The following is a 22,606-nucleotide window of genomic DNA, read 5'->3' on the forward strand; positions in this document are numbered from 1 at the left end:
CGTGAGGCATTGTCATGGTCAAAGCAGTGTTGGTGGAGGCCATTTCTGTGGCTATCTCAGCTTCAAGGTCTCACTCCGGGCCCCTTCCTCAGAGCACAGCAGTGAGGGCAAGGATGGTTCTACAGCTAGGTGGGGATGGCAAGTCAATCTATTGTGCCAGTGCTGTGATCATATGAAGGTTTGCCAAAATACCCCACCCCTTTCGGGGAGGGATTGCTATAGGGTAGAATTCAATGTCATGCTATGGCAAATGTCCCTTCTGACCCAGTGTGTGCCAACGGAAGCCCCCATGCAAGACTTGTGCTGACAGTACTTATTAGGCTAATCCCATCCATTGTATGTGGGAGGGGGTAGAACTCAGAATCACCCAATGAAGACGGGGCATCTAACTGGGCATGGAGTGTTGATGTGCTGCTATGGGGTATGGGCAGGGAGAAAAAGAGAATGGAGCATCTTCACTCTACACTGCAACACTTTGCTGCATTTCTCACACCTGTGTATGTATGTAGATAGATTTTCCAGTTTATTTGCCCAATAAACAATGCAGTATAGAACAGAAAAAGAATGTTGTGCCACTTAATATCATTTTGCAGGAAGGCAAGCAGTAGGGAGGGTTGTCATAAGGCCTATAGCTGGAGTCTAGATGTTCGTGCAACAGTGGCATCCAGTATCTTTGCTCCAGGCCAACCTCAAGAACAGGGAGCTGAATTCAGGGGTAAGTACTAAGCCTATTCACCCAGCTCCTCAGAGTCATCCTCCTAGGCTATATTGCTTGTTAAATTTGCCATCCCATGGAGTAGTCCCCCTGTTGCTGAGCTATTAAATTACATGCTTGTTTGGAAAAAAACGAAGTCTCTCATATACTACTTTAGAAATTTGTGCACAGATCAAAAGCTTGTGTGGTTTCCAAGAGAAGTTAAGTCATTCAGTGGGGATCACTTTGTTTTGCACATCACTCCAGGACCTAACATTCTGGACGTACCAACAGTAAGAAAGGAGCAACTGTTTTGAGTTCCAGGAGGGAAAGATAAGGAGCCCCTTTTGTGCTTATGATATGACCTGCTTCTAGCCTTCTTTAGTGCAGTTCTGAGCTTCAAATGACCACTATGTGGTGCTATTAATGCAATTACCCAAATCTTGTTTCCCCCATTGCATTAAGCCTTGTAACTGTCGAGTAGCACCTGTTAGCTAGAGGCAGCGGTGGAAGTGAATTTCTGGTCTTCAGCTGCTGCCTTTGATCTCTTCAGTTAGTCCCTGATAAATTACTCAGAAGCAACATAGCAGAAATGGAAATGCAGAAAGCTGAGTAGTTTTGCATGTGCCTTAAGGCTTGGTTATAATTACGTATGGGGTGCCTGACTCTCAACAATCCTGCCCTTGTGCTGTTAGGAGCCAAAGGAATGGCAGTGCTACTTGGCATTTAGCAGCCCAGACCCATGTTATATTGTAGGAGATAAAGGCTTCTTATTGTAGTATATGAGGTGAAAGTCACGGTGAAGACCAGAGGGCTAGTATTATCAACTGACTGCAGGATGGCTTCCCATACCAACCCCCACCTTCAGTTGTCCTAGCACTCCAGTTGCAAATTTTACTTGGTTGAATGTCTCTCACTTTTGCCTCGTTCCTAAATTGTGCTTGGGCTTGACAGACAGCAAAGCACATGGCAAGGAAGTATCTTGGGCTTGAATTGATTGATGGGGAGCCATTGTGTTCTGTTCACTGTAGTCCAAGCTGCACTGTGGGTGGCAGCCAACCTTACGGTGTTAATAACCCAAAAACCCATCAAGTCTCAACACTGGCTTCCTTCCCAATGGAGAGGCACATGGAGCAGATTGCACCACACCCAGAATTCCCTGGAGCCCTGATAAAGAGAAGGTTCTTGGCAGCAACTTGGAACTTTGACCTGTTATAATGATTAAACTGAAATTCAAATGCATTCACCATTTCCAGACAGCATTAACTGCCATGCTTGTGTCCAAATAACCAAGCAGGTTGCATTAGAAGTGGTTTTAGATTATTTACTTCCATTGTTTGTTTGTTTCTCTCTCTGAGAAACTAAGACCTGGAAGGGCCACCTAAATGAGCAACAGCACAGTGGGATGGAAATGATGGAAGTATTGTGCTTTTCAAGCCGTGTTCTCAATTACATTAATTGTGACAGAGACACACTTTTTCTGGTTGCTTGCCCATCATTGGTCTTTTATTTGCTCCCAAGAGTTGTTGAAATATGTACAGGAAGTCCAAGTCGCACGTCTCACTTGTTTCCACACATAACTGCTCTTAAAGTGGAAGCCTTCCATGATTAGCTTAATGTCTGAAAAGTGTATAAACCCAGTAATAGACAGCATGGCGAATTTGTGAAAATTCATTTTGGCAGAGGTGACCATGTGAGTAGCAATTCTATGCTTCAGTTAATGGGATATAAGGCAGCACAAGTGTACACAGAACTCGTGTTACATTCTTATGAGCAATCTCCTCTGATATTAGCATCTAAGGTGGTATCCTGCTTTCAGGGCCTGATTGTTTACGTGTCCTGATAGGGTTGCTTAAATGTTGACATGTTTTTTGTCTGCTGACTTTTCAGTTGTTTTAAAATGCTTTTTATTGATAACTTTAATATTTCTTGGCAACTGCCTAGAGGTTTTATTACAACCAAGTGGTATATAATTTTATTAAATAAATAAATAAATATTACTTATTAACTGAAGGACAGAAAAGTAATATCAATTAAAAACCTTTTGCACCTTCAGGTAATTAGTTAGCCTAAGATGTTACAGTTAAGTCTTGGTATTTTCACTCTTTGCAAGAAATATGCTAATGCAAAGAGACGGTGCCCAGTTATTGAAGTGACTGAATGTCAAGCAAAAATGGTTTGGGAGTTGTCTCTACTGTATGCTTTTTGTAACCTTCCAGGGCCTCTCGCCATCCTTCCATGTCACAAGCATTAGAATCTGTCAAATTATCTACAGTGAAATGGAAAATGATGTGACAACCTAGCTTAACGTAAGCCTGGGAGGATTTGCCGACAGCTACAGGTAGGCAAGGGACCATGACTCCTTTTAGAGTTGAAAGATGCTGAATTGATGGCTTCTCTTTTTTAAAAAAAAGGCAAGCTGTCTTGGAAACTCCTGAACTATCCATTTAGCTGTCTTGCATTCTGATATTGTTAGTGTCTGTGGCCCCACTGTCTGTGTCATATGTAGAGGAGTTAGGACTCTTGCGCAGGAGCAGAGTGTAGTGATACAAGTGGTAAAGTCACTCTTGTTAGTGTACTTTGCAGTCGTGGAACCAGAATAGCCTTTTCAGCTCTCGTAGTTGACATGGTAAATAAACATTGAGTTTGGAGGATATGTTGGATCCCCTTTTGGGGCTAACTCCTGCTAATTTTCCATACTGGCTTTGCACATAACACCTTTGTGCGTGAGAGTAGAGTGAAAAGGTGGTTTACTCTGCATTGGCGACACTAAGCAGTATGGGTTGCTTCACAAATTTCAGATATTGAACACTAGCCAACATTTTGCTTATCACCCTTCTCAGGTACAGCCTGTGTACATTTCCCAGTAGTCAGTTTATTAGCAGGCTACTGTGTGTCATTCATATCCCATTTCGTTCAAAAACAGATGGTTGTGTATGCAGATCCACAACAATCCCTCATTCTGATAATTCTCTTCCAAAAAAAAAAAAAAAAAAAAAAAGCTTTTCTTTGCAAGGCTTAGCCTAGTAACATAGGCTTGTAAAGACAGAAGGAAACCTGTCACTCTTATACTTACGGTTAGTTTCTATAGTTGGTATGTCAATTCATGGTCAAAATTACCTTAGTGTGCAGAGAGAGGCCCTTTCACAGAATGTAATTCGAACTATGAACACCACTTGACAACTTGATCATTGACTTCTTTGCAAAATTTACACAGTGATCTGATATGAATGAGCCCATTGAATCTGTATGGAGTCCCTTTGTGCGAGCTGTGGTTAAACTAGGAAGTCTCCTAAACATCAAGGATCTCAAATCAGCTTCAACCCAGATGCTGGGTTGGTCTAAAGCAGGTAACCATATTGTTCCAGTTTGGACAAAAATTGTAAACTGTTTCATTTGTGGCTTCCTGGTTTAACCACAGCTCACATGAACAGGCTAAAGTCATGAGGCATGGTCATCTGAATGCTGGCCTGGATCCATTGATCTTTTGATTTGTTCTCATTTTCACCCCAACTTTTAACAAGTCACCTTAACAACAGGACCGGTGGTAGTCCTGCATATAAATTGGATTTTTACCAGAGGCAACAAAGGGTACTACAGGTGCAGACAAACTTAAGCAGCAAATCCCTGTTTATTGAAGGTGAAAGGTCTGGGCAAGAGCCATCAAAGAAGTTTCAGGTTGCAAGGACCTGCTTCTAAAGCCTATAACAGACATGCTCTCTGCTTTTACCATTTTTTCCACTTCAGGCCGGTGGGAATATTTTACAAGCCAACATTTTGTTTCATAAAACAGGTAAAATTTTATATTAATGTAAAACAGAACAAAATAAAAAACATACACACACACACACTACAGATCACAATGCTAGAGAGTATTAACATGTAGAGAAGTGCAAACTTCCCTCCCCAAAGAATCTGCATTGAAAGTTCTATTACAGAGAGATTAAAATCTGGCTTGTTTGAGAATGTGATATACAGATCACTGTCATGAACCAGAAAAATATCAAGAAGTTTCAGAAATCTCAAAACTTTTTAAAAAGCTTTTATACAAAGAGGAGATGGGGAGGAGGACGGCAGCAAAGTTTCAATTAAAACATAAAATTTTCACTCCAATATAAAAAAAGAGCAAAGTTCTTGGTGAACACATAAAATTCTATAAAAACTACCAACCATCGATTAGGGTCTTTTTTTCTCTCCATTTTTAAAAGTAGCATTAAAAAGGATAAAAAGTGCACAGACACCTTATAAGGCACAAACAGATCTTCTGAACAGATACTTTTCTCAAAACAAAACAAAAAAAGCAATAGCAAGAACAAGTTGCTAAATAGCCTCTACTTCCTAAAAGTTGTCTGTCAGAGTTTGAGAATTCCTTGTGAGACTGGAATAAGTAAAGCTGCATGTCCATTAACGCTGCTTCCCCAGCTTGCTTCACAGCAACACTTAGGCTGTGGACTTAACTCTGCCTAATAAAGCTCATGTCAGATGCTGCTCCTTTTGGTCAGTCTGTTCCCAACAGAAAAGATTAAACACCGTATGTCTTTTCCTCCACTTATTTTGAACTATCATAGGTCTACAAATTTCTTTTTCAAAATACCATTGCAGTTGGAAGCTAGTAAAGTAAAAAGGCACACCTTTCCAAGATCGCTTGTAGCACAACTTGTCAATGCAGAAGTAAGCTCCATTGAGACTATTGGGACTTACTGGCAGGTGTATGTGGTGTATAGGCTTGCTGTTTGGAAACTAGTTCTAGCCCAAAGGTATCTAAGGGCAATGCTCAGGGGCGCTTTGCTATGACACAGCAGCTGGCAGAGTTTTACCAAAATTACAGCACTTTAAAAGGGGGTGGGAACAATCCAATCCCGTTACACAGGGAGTTGGGAGTAGAATGGAAGGTAGTGATCAGTACTGATCAGCAAACCCACTGACTACAAAAATGGTCACCCTTCCTTAGAATTACATCTCTGCAAAAATGTAAATTTGTTGACTTCTTTCTGGTAAGCTTCTCCAGAGCTTAACTCTAGCTGCAGTGATGGCACCTACGACAAATAAATTTCATTCAAATTAACTCTGATTCATAGTTATGTCGCTCAGTGGCATCTTAAGTAAGCAGGATGGAATTGAGGATGGAATTGAAATGCTAGGAATATATTCATGCCATGTCCCCGGCAAACATCTGGCACTGTGGTCATGCGCAGCTAGCAGCACCTGAAATAGAGTGAGCGGAAAGACCCCCTTGGAACGCATGTCAGTAAGTGGGCAGCCCCTTCCATGTTGCTGGCTTGACTCAGCTTCATAAGAAGAAGGTAAGAAGTTTTGCTTTACACAAGTATCTCTATGAAGTATTAACAGCAAATAGACAGCTGCATGGTGAAAAATAACTTTTGGAGGATCTGCCTTTCGTGCACAAAGCTTGACAGCAGTGCCAACAATGGCAATGAACTTAGCAGGTGATTAAATAATTGCAATCAGCTGAGTGGCTTTGCCCTTTCTCTCTGCTTTTTAACATATTACTGTGCAACTAGTAGCCCAAGTTAAATCTGCTCCCTTTCTCAATTCAAGCATCACATCTCCTTTGCCCGCTAAACTTTTCAGCTGTCCATCATTAACATGCACAACAGGGTCAGAAGCTGACACCAGCAAAAGCTGATTGTGGAGGTCAAGAAATGCAAAGATCCACTCTTTAAAGTGGATTCAACAACCTGGAATCATCTTATTAATTGTCTCCTCCATGGTTATAGACTACAGCTGACGGTGCAAAAATTAAATGTAAATGCTCATGGAGATTCTTAATCACTGACTAGGACTCCTGTTTGGTTTTAGGAGGCCTCAGTTACTCATCTCATCACAAAGCAGTTGCATTCCATGTAGGCAAAAGTTGTTTATAGAGTAACTGATGGCATTTTTAAACTAACCTCGCTGCCCTTCACATTTCCGTATGGTAATTAGGATACTCAAAACTATTGTAAAGTTACTGGAAGTCATCATGCACCACAGTGTTGTCCAAAACCACTCTAAAATGGAAAAGAAACAGGCTTTCCTGTTGACAAAGATATTATCTGCACCTTAAAGAAAATGGAAACTTATCTGTCTTGTTTGATGCCTTTCCTTATCCAATATGTAACTGTAGCCAGTGGCAATTTAAGACTGCTAGGATTGTGTCATTGGCATTCATTGGCTTCCAGTGCAGCCCACAAACGATGCTAGTACAGCAACTTTGCCAGGAGCTAAAGGTTAGAAAAGCATTTAAACTAAAGACAGAGGAGAAGAGAGGCTCAGCTACCCAATGAGGTACAGCTACCATGTTGCTCAAAGGACTATGAGAAGCTTAGTCCACACATTTTTGTCTACAAAGCACTCCGTATTCCCTAAACATAATTTGTCCCTCTAAAGCCATTGCTGTCTTCCACCTTAAACTATGTATTATTTTCCACACTAAGGGATCCACATGCCTTGTCATTTATGGCCAAAATTTGCACTGGCTTACATTTCCCTTATTGACATCACAGCATATCAAAGTATGCTGTCCAAAAGGAAAACTGCCTTCTTCCTGCTAGAAGGGCCCCATAGGATCAGAATAGCTGTTTTATGGAAAAGAATGCAGCCATATATTGGGGCTGAGAATGGCTCCTAGCAGGCTCCCAAGTAAGCATTTCTGCCCTGGAAAGACCTACAAGCTGCTCCACCACAGTAGATCCTAGGATCTCGTCATAAATCAGATAAAACATCAGGATCACAGCTTTAGAGCATCTGTTGCACAATGGAATGGAATGCCTCTATTGAGGTGGAAGCAGCAAAAAGCCTGCTCTGAATAAATTCTACTGCTTTTAGATGGCAATGGGACAGGTTGCCTATGGGCAACTACAGTTGTGTGCACTGTAGCAGGATGCTGCCACACAAAGACTGAGCAAGGAAAGAGAATCGGCGGATAGGTCAAGCAAAGTTGCTTTATTGCTTGCATGGCACCTCTCCCCTAAAGCCCCAAGACATTTCACATCCCATTCAGGCTAGTGTAGAGTTCAGAGGTTCCTATAACCACAATCAAAATGCATTTATCTTAAAAGCCGGAGCATCTAATAATAGCTTGCAAATTCTTTTTCCAACAAACAATGCCAAGAAAAGGGCTTTTAAATTTCAGTAAGATGCCTCTATTGTGGAGTAGATGACAACTTCCTGGAGAGGAAGAAATGAGAGATTCCACATGGCTGCATACTTTACTGACAAAATCTCTGGGGAGTAATAGAGGAAAACATCCATCAGCTGTTTGCACAAATTTCAAGAGAGGGAACTCTGGACATTTGAAACCTAACAGTCCCCCCATCAGCTTTCTTTCTTTGTAGCTTGGTTCTAAGCATGGTTACTTTCTGTGACGATTCAGAACCGCCATGCAAGAAGCTGCTTCTCTTGTGCATGCAGAGGCTTACTCCTACCAATACGTTAACACTCTCCAGCTACAGAAGTGCTTCACAGTTGCTCAGTGCAACAGGAAGCTTCAATCTGTGACTTACAAAGGAGGAAAGTGGGATTGTTTACTTGCTGTGTTCCAAGGACATCGATAGCTTTTTCTTCCCTATTCCTCATACCTGCTTCCCCTGTTGAACCATAAATGAGAAAAAGTGCCTTGAAGGAAGCAAATGTCATCCATTGCCTATTCCCCACAATTTTAACAAGATGACAGGAGTCATTTCACTCCACAGTGCCTCTGTTAAATCTTCCCCATATATTCATCCCTGTTTGAAATTGCCAGAGTGCTGTTTCAGTAATTAAACTGCCTAATTCAGTAAATATCCCATGATTATGGTGGGGGGAGGTGCCCAGAATTATTATTATTAATTCAAACAATTGTTTTCTCCAGTATTCCCCCAAAGTGGGGTTCACTGTCTTATTTTCTTTTGCTGGGTGGGGAGAGACTCCTCATGGCAAAGGTACTTACAGCTCAGCCCCCACCCCCACCCCCACCTTAACCCAGCAGAGCAGCATCTTGATGAAGCTCTTCCCACTCAGCAGCTGTACCTTCAGCATCTACAAGGACCAGAGTGTTTCCCAGATCACTTAATTATCCCTGATTGGTTCCTACTGGTCAAAACACGGAAATATAGACAAAAGAGCCACTCTGTAACCAGCACAATAACCCATAAGCGGTGACGGTAAGTTGTGGCAATGAGTAACAACATTCTTCCTCCTGCCCCCTCGCCCCCTCCACACACACCCTCAGGACGGCTGGAAATGGGGTTTAAGGGCGGTAGATTTTAATAATGTCTTTGATGACCCGTCGGCAGATTGGACAGCAGGCATTGAGTTGTTTCTTCAGCTTAAGACCACAGGTGTTGCAGAGGCACATGTGTCCACAGGTGTAGATCACCACGTCCACCTCGTTGTCAAAGCAAACGGTGCACTCGCCATTCTTGCTGCTTGACGGCTCCGGAGGTGGGAACACGGGAGACACTGGAGGGCTCAGAGGTGAACTTGGAGCAGTCACTGCAAGGAATGGGGAACAGAGAAACCTCGAGTCAGAACCACTTCCCTTTAATCTGAGCCTCTTATGTCAGGCTGCAAAGAAAAATGGGGAACGCAAAGGGCTGCTTCCTTTAGACAAACGTCCTGTGAACAAAAAGGTCTGGGGGATGTTTTAAAACCAGCAACACTTTGACACAGAGGGGGAACAGCAGAACTCAAGAAATGTTTGCATATATACCCTTTGTGGGAAGCAAAACCTCTATCAATCCTGTTTCCACATTCATAAAAACTACAGTTTCAAACAGTTGTCATTTAGGAGGTTTTAAAAGACCAAAGCCATGCAGTATGACTTGCATGGGGTGCTGCTACATAGACTTTGTCTATCATAATTTGTCCCTGCTGTGGCTGTTGCAGGAACCACTTATCCATTCCGTTTCGCTGCCTGGCAGTCATACCAGCTGCGGCAACTTTCCGAATCTGGTATTTGCAAGGGGTGGGGTACTTTCTTTAAAAGTCCATTTCTAAAGTGCATAGCAGAATATTCAGCTGAATTTTATATAGCAGCACATAAAACTTATCACAGAAACAAGCTGGCTTCTTTAAAAAATATTTACAGTAACTGGCACAGCAGCTCTGCATTTAATGAATGGGATTTGGGGCTGTTCGTAGCTACCTGGCGTTAATATTTGTATGGTCGGAGATTTAATAATGAATTCAATAAATAAAAGTATAAAAGTACTAAGAAAATGTTTTCAATCATATACTTTGTATTCTAAAGCTCCATTAATAGAATCCTATAGCATGAGCTTTGAACCAGCAAAGGATGTTTTACCAGCTCTTAATATTTATGGAGCAGAGTAGCTCATGATGATGGATTATGCTGTATTGGCTTTCATCCAGCTGTGGTTCAGTGGTTGTGAAGTCCATATTTCACTCATCAATAGGAACTTTATTCCTTGCAGGATTTCAGTAGCGCCATGTGGAGTGACATTTGTGTGAATTTTGGGTTGTTGTTGGTTTTTAATACAAATGATTTTGTATTGCATTTCATGTTCTATCTACCCTGGTTCTGCAAAAAAACACAGCATAGGACAGCTCTTCATACACAAGGTCATTTCTTGTTACGAATGTCACATGGGGATCATATGACCCCAACCAAGGGAGCCCCTTCTGGAGCAGTTCATGAAACCACTGTGGGAATAGACCAGGGCTGAGAAACCTGCGGCCCTCCTGATGCTGGACTCATGACCATTTCCATGATTCCCACTCATTGGCCATGCCTGCTGGGACTGATGAGAGTTGGCATCCACCAAAGATTCCCCACCCTTGAGATAGACAAACAATGGCTCTGTGGGGGCACTGGGGCAGCACCTTGCTCCCCTTCCCCTAGAACAGGCTGCCATGTAATGGGTTTTCCTGTTCAGGTAAAGTGGGGCATCTACTCTTGGGAGCCAGTGTGGTGTAGTGGTTAAGAGCGGTGGACTCATAATCTGGTGAACTGGGTTCGCTTCCCCGCTCCTCCACATGCAGCCGCTGGGTGACCTTGGGCTAGTCACACTTATCTGAAGTATCTCAGCCTCACTCACCTCACAGAAGGGAAAATGAGATTAAGGGGAGTGAAAGGCGGGATATCAAGTCCAAACTCCTCTTCTTACTTATCATGCCATGGAGTTCTGGGTGTGACAGGTTTGTAAAGTAGCTTTAGTTTCTCTAGGCTTCACAGAATTGTAGAGTTAGAAGGGACCATGAGTATCATCTAGTCCAACCCTCTGCAGTGCTGGAATATTTTGCTCTATGTGGGGCTCAAACCCACAACCCTGAGCTTAATAGTCCCATGCTCTACCAACTGAGCCATCCCTCAGGTAGGAAGATGTAACAGATATTTCCTACAGACAGCAACAGGTGTCACCTCATTTGTTACTCTCAGGGCTTCCATCTGCTTGCATTAAAGTCTAACACAACCCCAACAGCAGCTTCAGGAAATCTGGACGCTCCTCTGTCACAGGAAGAAAGAGGAAGTTCGGCACACACTGTGCAAATTGCAACATGCCTCGTTCAGGCAAAGCAAGACTCAACTTGTAAGGTCTGGCTCGTAACTTTTGGGCAGGGTGAAATGTGTGTATTCAAACAACAAGAGTGCAGGAGGCACAAAGCGAAAGGGTCCCTTACCTAGGGATGACTCAGAAGCGGAAGAAGACCTGTTCACGCTGAAAGCCATATCTGAGTCACTGTCATATTGGGAGCCTCCAGGGGATCCTGAGGGAGAGACTGTCACAGGGCTGGACTGCACAGTGCCTGAAAATACAAAATAACAGGTTCCGTCAGCTTCAGGGGTGGGGCAGGAATCTCTCAGGCATGCAGTGCTGAACTGAGTCTACCCTGGGACAACGCCATCCATTTCATCTCCACAACAGACTTACTGTGTAATTGGGAACTTGGTATTTTGTAATACTTATTAGCAGGTTGATTTGTTTAAAGACAATGAGCTTCCTCTGGTTCCAAGCTTGCCTTAACTGCCTCGTTAAAGCTCACTCTATTCCCACCCAATTCAGATAGGGGCAAAAATCTTACTGGCAAGATCCAACCAGGAGGTTGAAGACCAGTGGTGGAGAATCTCTAGAACATGGGCCCATGAGACTGTTTTGACCAAGCCACACCCACCTGCCCCTACACCTGACACCATACATGTGGGGTATGTGGTTTGGTCCAAAGCAGGGTTTGCAGGCATCACCAGTCTGAAGAAAAGGAAAAGAGGTCCTGTGAATTCCACTTACAAAGGACCTTGTAAACAGGAACTTAGGACCCCAAGAAAGATGTCAAGTTACTAAAATACAGCCTACCCCCACCTAGCCAAAAGGGTGCAGCCAACTGAGAGTGATGCCTTCTAAGTCAGGATAGCTAAATGGAACTTCCCTGCTCAGAAGTGGTACATGTATCCAGACCAGAAGCTGAGAACAAAGTGAGAGTGGAATGTAGCCATAATCCTCATGCCCTGCTTGGCTGCTTTTTGGCAAGAGAATGCTGGAGCAGAGGAATCTTGGGCTGATTGTGCAAGGCAATTCTGATGTTCTGAATTATGGGACTACAATCAGCCCTATTCCAAAGCAATGCTAGTTTTCAGCCAGGAATATAAAACTCAAGTAGTGATCTGACCTCTGTATTGGCAAAACGGCCCATAAACTGGTATGTGACCAAAAAGGGGACTGGTGGTGGTACAAGAGGGCAATCTGCATCTTTGCAACTGTGCTAGGGCCACTGAAGCTGCTTACAGCAGCTTACAGCACTGGCGTAACATTGATCCATACACCAGGGCCTACCTGAGTGTTCTAGTCAGATGTGACCGAGATCCCTCTCTGCTCCATCGCATGGATCACATAGGCTTGTAGAAACAGTATACAGTGGTACATCTAGTTATGACCCTAATTCATTCCGCATGTCCATTCTTAACCTGAAACTGTTCTTAACTAGAGGCGTGCTTTCGCTAATGGGGCCTCTTGCTGCCGCTGCGCCGCTGGCACACAATTTCCGTTCTCATCCTGGGGCAAAGTTCTCAGCTCGAGGTAACTCTAGCAGGTTAGTGGAGTTTGTAACCTGAAGCGTTTGTAACCTGAGGTGTTTGTAACTCGAGGTACCACTGTAGAACAGTATGCACATTTACCAGCTTCAGTTTATGAAAAAGTACATGCAAGTTGCCAGACAAGCGGCAGAGTCATCTAGTTTTGAATATCTCCCCAAATATAAGATCATGCTTCAGCAATGCCAATGCAAGGCACAGCTGGTGGCAACAAGGGTTTAGCTGGCCTATAAAATGCCAGAGAGAGAGGCAACAGCCCACTGAAGCCAGGGAGAATGCAATGCCTCTCCAAAGCTGTAAAGAAATCTCAGCGTTACACTACACTACACCCATATTTTTGAGCTGCACTTACCTAATATTTTGAGTTGATTGATTACACCATGGATCGTGAAAAATACCCACAGTGACTGCGAGGTATCAACGCACATCAGCATCCCACGGTTGATCCCGTTTATTCCATGGTGCACTTCTCCATTTGGCAAGACCACAAAGCTGAGGATGTCCCCATTGTTGAGGACTGGGAAACCTCGGCAAACCACCCAGTATTCCTTGCGATCCAGAAGGAAGTCTGGATCCGCTGGGAGCTCATTTGTTCGTAAAGTACCAGGATCACAAGAAGTGATGCCAAACGTGAGGGCTCCATAGTACGGCAGCCCCAGGTGTCCAACTTCCACAAAGAGGCTTTCGCCAATGTGCAAAGGCCGGTCGGAAAACACCAAAGTCCTATTGCTCTCTTGCCAGTTGGTGCAGGCAGACATCCGGTCCTGAGAAAAGTTAATGTCGGGCCCACGAGTAGGGTGGAAACGCAGATCTGTATCGAGAAAGGCAGGCACCACTTGGGCAAGCTGCCGTCTGCTTGGACAGCAAGGGATGGTGTGATTATCTGTTGGCAGCGCAGGCATACGGCTCAAGTTCAGATTAGCAATTTTGGCCACCACCTGGTTGTTCTCCAGTTCGTTGTTGTTGAAGTTGGCTGAGTCGTGGCTGCTCTGTGGAAGGCAAGTGCTGAGTCGTGCGTTGCTGAGACGGGTGGAGGTCATCGTCTCGGCAAACATGCTGTCTGTGAGGCAATGAGAAGGAAAAGCTGTATTAGAGGCAAGCTGAAAATGGCAGCTTACCCTGGCTTGATCGTTGCTTTTTGGCCACTCCTTCATCATACTTAAAACATCAAATATGATACTTTTCCTAGTCCAACTGTGTTTCCAATTAAAGTGGGAAAAAGGAACATAAAGAAAAATATCTGGAAACACAGAATTTTCAAGGCAGTTAGGAATTCTTCCATCAAACAAAGCTCCACCAATATTTGCTATTCTACGGGAGCGCTGTCCAATGGAACACCGTACTACAAGCTGGTTGCCTGATGCAGGGGCCTCTATTCCTTGCAGACTTGTATTTGGTGCTCACAAAAAGAGACCTGTTTCTGTTCACTGCCTCACTTAATTGCAGAAAAGCAGATTCTGCAAACTACACTACCTACTTGAGAGAATAAATATTCCTTCCTCGTCTCATCTCTCTCATACCTCCGCACCCCCACCCCGTCCTTGCCAATTTAATTCATGTAAGAGAGACTGGAAAGAGTCTCTTTTAATCACTTTAGACCATTAATAATAAATTGTGTGTAATGTACTTGCATGCTAAAATAGCAGTAGTGACCTTTAAAAAAATGTTTCAAAGCACACTAGACTATTTGTTACTGACAGGCTATGTGAACAAGCGACAAACTCTTTCCCAGCACAACTTCCCATCTGATAGTGCCCAATGTAAACAAAAAAACAAAAAAACCCACAAACATTTCTAGCCCCAAAGCATAAAACTAGAAGCACATCACTCCATATGAACCATTCCCCTGTATAGTTATTGAGAGTTGATAACGAGAAAAAGAATGGGTATGAGGAAAGCAAAGGGCAAGATACTTCGGCAAATTTTGATTTAGGACATTCAGATTTCTAAAAGGAAGAATCATCATAAGATTATTTCCCCAAAATCTTAGATCTATAATCTGGGGGCCACTACCTAGACAGTAATTCATGCTGAAATCATGGCATGACTTGTGGATGGCAGCTTAAGGCTGCAGTACTGTGCGTGCTTACTTAGGAATAAAACACACTGAATTAAGTGGGATTTACTTCTGGGAAAACGTACACAGGTTTACACTGTTAAACTTGATTTTAAGTTACACATAACTCTGCTGCATTTGCATGTATTTTAGCCTCCTTAAAAGTGGAAATGTATTGAAAATTTATCTGAAGTGCTTAAAGTTGATTATCAATGCAATATATGGAAAAATCAAATGTATAAACAGCTTTCAATTTTGATTAGCCACATAGCTTTTCTTGACAGAAGGAATCTGGGAGGGGGTGTTAAAGTAAAGCCTGTCTTCCTCCTCAGGATCTCAAGTAGCCAGTTCAATATTTCAAAGGAGTGGCTTTCTCTAATTGCTTAAGTCATAAAAGCTTCACATCTACAATCTTAAGAGTTGATATAATGAATTCGTACATAGTGCATCCTGCTTTGTGAAGCATCTACAGTTCTATATTTGGGATACCCTCTGTTCCCGTCTTCCAGCCACTCCCCAATTACTGACACTACAAAAGTGATCCAACTTGGCCCTCACTTTCTCTTACATTTCTACCTGTAAAATGGTAATAATAGTGATCTATTTCATATGGATGCTCTGAAGGGAAAGAGGCGGCCAAGCACTTTTGAAGGCTCTAATCAAAATTCAGCAAGAGTTAAGTGCTGTTATGCTCATTTATTTTAATGGGCTTTTGGCACACAGTCCAAATTAATTGACTGTGGCCAACAAGTGCTATAGCACATTGTAAACTATAGTTCCACAGACTACAGGGGGAGGGAGAAATGGCCTCGCTTCTACCTGCTGCCTCCACTGACAAGCTAGCCATTGTATAATTCACTTCATAGGAGCTGTGCTCCTTCAACTCTACCCAGGGTCATAATGCAGGATCTAACACACCACAGACCATAGCTTTCTGACAAGGCTTAGTAGGGCACAGTGAAAATGTAAAGACAATTTTCAGAATCACGCTAGGTCTTGGTATGGCATAAATACCCACTTATGCAAGGCACAGAATAAATTTCAATAGCCTTTTGGCAAGGCACTTTACTATTCATAGGTGATTGTTTAATTTTAAGCAGGAAAAGTGTCCCTTGTTTGGGGTGTGGAAGGACATGGAAAGGGGGCTTTAGAATTTGGGGAGATGGGGAGAGGTTGTGGTGGTGGTTTTCAAAATTTTAAGAGCCCCAATTTAAACTGTGCCTATTTAAGAATGATTTGAACTATTCTCCATTAATGCATTCATTATGTCATTATTGCTGAAGCTACGTTATCTTTAACAATCATGTCCACAATTAAGATGACAGGAATGCCAAATCTGTCCTTTGAAGTCAACTGTAGAGCTGCAGATATGTGCAGTAAACCAATACCAGAAAGGGGGGAGGGGGTTGTGACAGCTTTATTCAGATAAAGCTGTCATTAGACGCATGTATTAGTGCTCATGTTCTGAGAACACTGGAGGCAGCAGATTACATCACAGGCAGCATCCAAGATCCCTAGTGCTTTGTAAACACATACTATCAGGCTTGTCTATAAGGACAAAAATAAGTCCACAATCATGGCTCATTGAGCTGTATTTCTAGGTACGCCAACTGAAGCCAAGCTATCACCTGAGCTCTACAGGACAAGGTGATAAATCAAGAGTGAGGAATCTCTTGCCTGGACGGAATAGATTCAAGAAGAGGAAAAACCCAATGCTTTGGAAAAGCTTCCAAACTCTTGGAAAGAGAATTACAACATTGCTGCCCTCGCTGGAGTCCTCTGATAAGCAGAGAAGCTGGCGTTTCTCTTGTGTCAAGGTGCTGTGCTTTCTAAAAAACCTTGATAGGGCAGGAATGCCACATGAGAGGCTCTAAGTGGCCGTCACAGGAGATAATGGTTATAAAGCCTGAGCTGGAGAGGGAGGATGAGTCATGGCACTGAATGGTACACACAGCTGGCAATCTGTGGAGCCAATGCAAGGGGAAAAGGCCTCATGTCATTGGCTTGGTCTCCTTGGTTGTGGGGCTCACAGATCCAAAAGTTAAAAGCTATCTCACACCAAGGGCACCAATGCAACAAATACACCTGCAGTTTTATCAAGTGAGTTTATGTAATAGGAACAGGCTACCAATATAAATACTATGAGCAGTTTCTGGCATTGGTTTTAAATTTCTGAAGTGTTGGCGTATTAATTTAGGCAACTGTAATTGGGGAAAAAATATCTGTTGCCAGCTTATCTGCCCCATGGTGCAATCCAATTTAACCACGAGGGAGCTGAATGCCCACCTGAAGATTTCACATTTGCAAGCAGGGGCTTGCTTATTTCATTTATTTATTACATTTACATTCCACCTTTCCTCCAAGAGCTCTTGGTGGCACATCTGGTTCTTTCCTTCTCCATTATTATCCTCACAGCAAGCCTGTGAGGTAGGCTTGGCAGAGAGACTGTAAGCTTCATACCTAAGTAGGGATTTGAACCCGAGTCCCAGTAACAGTGTTAGGGACACAGGTGGTGCTGTGGGTTAAACCACAGAGCCTAGGACTTGCTGATCAGAAGGTCGGCGGTTCGAATCCCTGTGACAGGATGAGCTCCCGTTGCTCAGTCCTTGCTCCTGCCAACCTAGCAGTTTGAAAGCACCTCAAAGTGCAGGTAGATAAATAGGTACCGCTGTGGCGGGAATGTAAACGGTGTTTCCGTGCACTGCTCTGGTTCGCCAGAAGTGGCTTAGTCATGCTAGCCACATGACCCGGAAGCTGTACGCCGGCTTCCTCGGCCAAAGCGAGATGAGTGCCGCAACCCCAGAGTTGGCCACGACTGGACCTAATGGTCAGGAGTCCCTTTACCTTTACCTTTACCCAGTAACAGGACTGGATGAAAATGAAAATGCAAGCTTCGTATCCGGGCTTTACACTTTACAACATAAGCACCGCTACCTATCTCACACAGCTTGTTCTGAGAGAAGGGAAACATGACGAAAGGGTCTATACAGAAGGAGATTTTTTTAACAGACCATATACACCTACCTAGTATTTGCACTTCATGAGTGATTCCATAGACATCTATCAGTGCCCAGAGAGGCCCGGAGACTTTGACGCCACAGTGAAACAGAATTGGCTCTTCGTCATTAACGCTATAGAAAACTCTCCCATGGCGGTCGACCCAGAACGCCAAGATGTTGTCTCTTAGTGCAAACCTCTCTGGCAGGGCTTTGGCCCAGAAGCCTGGCCGCGTCACCAGGTCTGGGCAGGCGTATTTTGGTATGTCGTCTGCGCTCATCTGCGATGGATCGTGAGTGGTGAAGCCAAAGCGCAGGGCCCCGCTCCACCCGTGGTGCACGGACACCAGCTTGAGACGCACTTTCTCGTAGAGGTGGATGGGCCGGTTGGTGAAAGTGACGCCATTGCAGAAACTGTTCCTCCGAGTGGCTTTGCGGGAATGGGCATCCAGGCGTATGTTTTTTCCTTTGGCCTGGAAATGGAATCGCGGAGGTTCAGTAATGGTGAGGACAGACCGCCTCTCATGGCTACTGTTAGGCAGTGTGTAATAAGGCCTGTGGGATACAGAGCGAGCCTGTTGACTGGTGTCTGCAAATAATAATAAAAAAAAACAGGAAGAAGAGACATTGTTAGGAATTTGCTAATTTAGGTTGCAATGCTAAGAAAACTGCTCGCCCCCCCCCCCCCCAGCTACTGATATGTGCAGATTCTAGGCTAGATTTTAACAGACTAATCAGATACAAACACACTCCTTATTTGGACAAAGTTCCTCTGCTCCCTGTTCTTGTAATCCTAGTAAGAATGACATTTTTCCAGTGGAGAAAAATTCTGTCTCTCAGCCAGTGTTCAGCTGGAACTAGTTTTTAAATGAATACATTGCTAGACACAACTGACACCTCAATAGAAACACACACACACAAAAACTTAGCACACTAGGTTGAGGTGGGGAGATCCAAACTGCAGTAGTCACACTGCTACATTTGGGGCCAAAAGAGGAACTGACTAGACAATTTCATTGCTGACATAAACAGATTTGCTCAACAACTGCTTCTATAATTTAAAACATGGGTAGGCAAACTAAGGTCTGGGAGCCAGAGCCGGCCCAATTGCCTTCTAAACCAGCCCATGGATGGTCTGGGAATCAGCCTGTTTTTACATGAGTAGAATGTGTCCTTTTATTTAAAATGCATCTCTGGGTTATTTGTGGGGCGTAGGAATTCATTCATTATTATTTTTTTCAAAATACAGTTCGGCCCCCCACAAGGTCTCCTGAAAAAGTTTGCTGACCCCTGATCTAAAACTTGGGGCAATTGTTAAGTAGGCATCCCAGAAGAGAGAAAGCAGCCAGTCTGGAGCCCTGTACCCCAGACAGCCTATGTGTGCTACGTGAGAGCAGAGAGGAAGACTGACATAAAGAGAAGCTGCCGATATGTGATAATATTACTTGCTGCCACCCTTCTGTCTCTACTTGGTCCCCAATACATGTCCTGTTGGAAGTGACTTGAAGCAACAGTGCCCCCCTCTACCCATGAACTCAGAAGCAGACAGGTAGATTGTATGTTTGAAACAATGACAGCATATCAACAAAAGGAGGTGGCAGATTTATCTTAGTGGCACTGAACACCTCCAAGATGACCTGCCCATCATTTAAAAAGAGAAAGTGAGTCACCAAGTTAGTAACTAATCTGCAATCAACTGTTGGACCACCCCAGGCAACCAAGCATTTAACCATCCCTAAAAGGCCCCTGGTTCTGAGCTCTAAGTGCTATCTTTGGCCTGCTTAGTATCCACAACATGCTTTGTAGCTCTAAGAACTAGTTTTCAATTGTATGTTGCTTCAAATGTTGGCTGCTGATGGCTTAAATTCTGAAAATCCATTTGGGGCATCATAATTGTGTTTTAGCATAAGCAGCATGCATTTTCCCTTATCCAATCTTTATTACACTGAACTACAAAATAAAATAGGGCCGTCAGAAACCCCCAAAGCTAAATGAAGCAGCCCTAGGGCGGAGGTGGGGGAAATTGGCTCCTAATGAAACTGTTTTTGTAAGTCTGTCCTATGACTTCCCCTTATGGCAGGAACAGTGTCATGGCAAATATTCAGTAATCATTTCCCTTATTTTTAATGAACGACACACACACAAAATAGCTCAGTGAGACAAGATTAAAGCTTCCACCCTAATAAACCTCAAACACAAATGTCAAAACAGTTTTATTGTAATTGCAAGTAGCCACATGCCGAAATATTAACATAGCTGGAAAACAAAACTGCACTAAGGTCCTGCTTGGCACTTTATACTTGGGAGGAATAGGGATTTGTTTAAATATATTTTAAAATACCTTCACAGCAGGAGCTTCAATATTTTTGAATTGATATTGTGCAAGTGACAATTGTTTCAAATAATGGCAACACCTCTCCTTAAAAACAAACAACACATTCCTAACATTTGTGACTTACTTCTTTTACTTAACAGTAATTAAAATGCATACCAAAAAGTATTAGCTGACCTCAGCAGCCACACACTAAACAGCCCAGAAGAATTCTACTTCACAATTGATTTCTGCCAATTCTCTCCCATTATTTCCCTCCCAACAGCCAGACAGGCTCTTTTGATTGTATAAAAGTGCATTCAGAAAAAGCCCAGTCAGGTGTTGCACTCCTAAGCCACGTCCACACCATACATTTAAAGCATTATGATACCGCTTTAAACAGTCATGGCTTCCTCCAAATAATCCTGGGAATTCACAGAGCTGCCATTTTCCAGAGTGGTTAAACAATCAATCCCTCTTCACAAGAACTCTATGTATTGTAGCTCTCTGTGGGGAAGAGGGGTCTCCTAACAAACTACAGCTCCCAGAATTCTTCGGAGGCCAAGGCTGTTTGAAGTGTATCATAGTGCTTTAAATGTGTGGTATGAATGCAGCCTAATAGTTGCAGATTCTGAAAGCATTTCACAGGGTCTCTCCTTCTCTACAGACCTTTCTATGGAAGGAGCTCAAGAATGCAATCCAACCCATTCCAGCCTGCAAACACATCCCACTGTGTTAAGTGGTGTTTATGTACAAGTAAACATGCACAGGACAGGGCAGCAAGACAGGCATCCTGTCAGTTTTGGTGAGATTATTATTTTTTTTTACCTCCCCCTTAGGACTGCCCTGCTTCCCTGCTTTTTATCTGCAGAAATCAGCAGATGGAGGTTTTTATGGTATGGAGCTAAGCATTCTCACCTCCCAATGTCTGCAGTACAAGCTTGCAAAGGGTTTAGAAAACGTGCCAGTATAATAATAATAATGATAAAGGAACAAAGCTGGCAACAATACCTCTTGAATGATATCTTTAGCAGGCCAAATCCTTAGCAGCAGCAGTGCCTCTCAGGAGGTTATACAAGCCTGTTTGTAATGTAAACATCCTGCCAAAGGATGACAGATATGTTTTAAGAAAAATTTTCCAAAAGGAGAGAACCAAGATGACTAGCAAATCTAAATAAATAACTGGGAGGGAAGTACTTGCACTTCCCAAGTGAACCACATGGGCAATGAACCACTCTCTGGTGCAAGAGATTCAGCTGGAAGAACTGAGAGACTAGCAACTTGCTGAAGGTGAAAATAAGTGTTTCTGGCCAGAGCGTCCTGGGAGCATCACTTCTGTTACAGTAACACCTAAGTACGTGGCAGCCATGAAGAGGTGGGAAACATAAGGTGTTTCAGGAGTTACATGGAAGAGCACATGCAAACAAGTTTATCTTTATATGAGAACTAGAAACAGAAACTGAACTCTTAAGATATTTCTTTTCATTACACTTATCTTAAGAATGGAGATATACGGGAAAGCATGGAGAGGCACATAATAGCGGTACACATAATGAATAGCGAGTTATAGATAGCCCCAACGGGGTAAACGTTCTCAGGCATTCAGGGCAGCGTTGTTTACACCAATAGCGGAAGCTTTATCGCCACCTTCAATAAGAGCACGATAAGGCCAGAGAACAGAATCAAAGACCGCCAGGCACAAATGCATTAAGGCCTGTGACACATACACTTTTGTGATTAAGCGGCAAACTGCTCCCACTTATCACTATTGGCCTATCCAATACACTGTACAACTTGCCTTGTGAATGGGAAAACTCTCCATCTACTTATAGTCAGTACAAGAGCGCAGTTTCTGCACAATCTGATCTAGATATATTGGCACTGACTGCCAAGAAAACCATTCTTAATATCTGCTTATTGAGTTTTTAATGGGTGTCCCTTCCTCCAAAATAGTCATTGTTTCATTCTTCTTAGTTGACTAATTATATAGTTGGCAACAGCCACAGTCAGACCATAACTCAACTGCCTTGTCCAGGAATGGCTGCCATAAGGAGTGGTGGAGAGAGGAATATTTCAGTAAATACAGCAAGCCCACAACCTATGTGCATTTAACTTTTGCACATTCAGCTTCATGTGCGGGCAAAATAAATAAATAAAAATAGAAAGGGTGTGAGGTTCTGGGGGAAATGATTTGGGCAATCCCACTTACCATTGAGCTCAATAGATTTTGACTATGCATAATTTGGCTTTAGGCACAATCCGCCGGAACATAACCCCTGCATAAGCTGCCTGCTTACTGTACATCCTGTTGTACAGCAACAAACTGTTTCACTATCTTCAAACACATTCTTCAGCACACCTTCACATAGTTTATGATCTTAAGGTATAAAAAGTGTGTGTGTGTGTGTGTGTGTGTGCGCGCACACACACACACACACACGCATCTACATTTTATATAATCCCTATCCCATTCCTTGAATGTACAAGCAGAGAAGAATATCAAGCCAAGAAATTAGAAAGA

The 22,606-nt window shown here is 43.2% G+C and overlaps 1 protein-coding gene across 3 annotated transcripts in view; it reads right to left on the bottom strand.

The window, feature by feature from the left end:
- Positions 1-8,918: 8,918 nt before the first annotated feature.
- The window catches only part of NEURL1B (neuralized E3 ubiquitin protein ligase 1B), a 210,317-nt gene continuing 196,629 nt past the window's right edge, over positions 8,919-22,606 (bottom strand). For all 3 annotated transcript variants that reach the window (XM_080997200.1, XM_080997201.1, XM_080997202.1), the window contains 4 exons: positions 17,803-18,363; positions 13,075-13,782; positions 11,318-11,443; positions 8,919-9,169 (listed from right to left, as the gene is read on the bottom strand). In XM_080997200.1, the coding sequence (XP_080853326.1) occupies positions 8,925-9,169; positions 11,318-11,443; positions 13,075-13,782; positions 17,803-18,363 (1,640 nt within the window). In that variant the 3' untranslated portion in view covers positions 8,919-8,924. The remainder of the gene's footprint in view (positions 9,170-11,317; positions 11,444-13,074; positions 13,783-17,802; positions 18,364-22,606) is intronic.

The sequence above is a fragment of the Podarcis pityusensis genome (assembly GCF_964106645.2).
Source record: "Podarcis pityusensis genome assembly, chromosome: 2".
Taxonomy (NCBI): Eukaryota; Metazoa; Chordata; class Lepidosauria; order Squamata; family Lacertidae; genus Podarcis; species Podarcis pityusensis.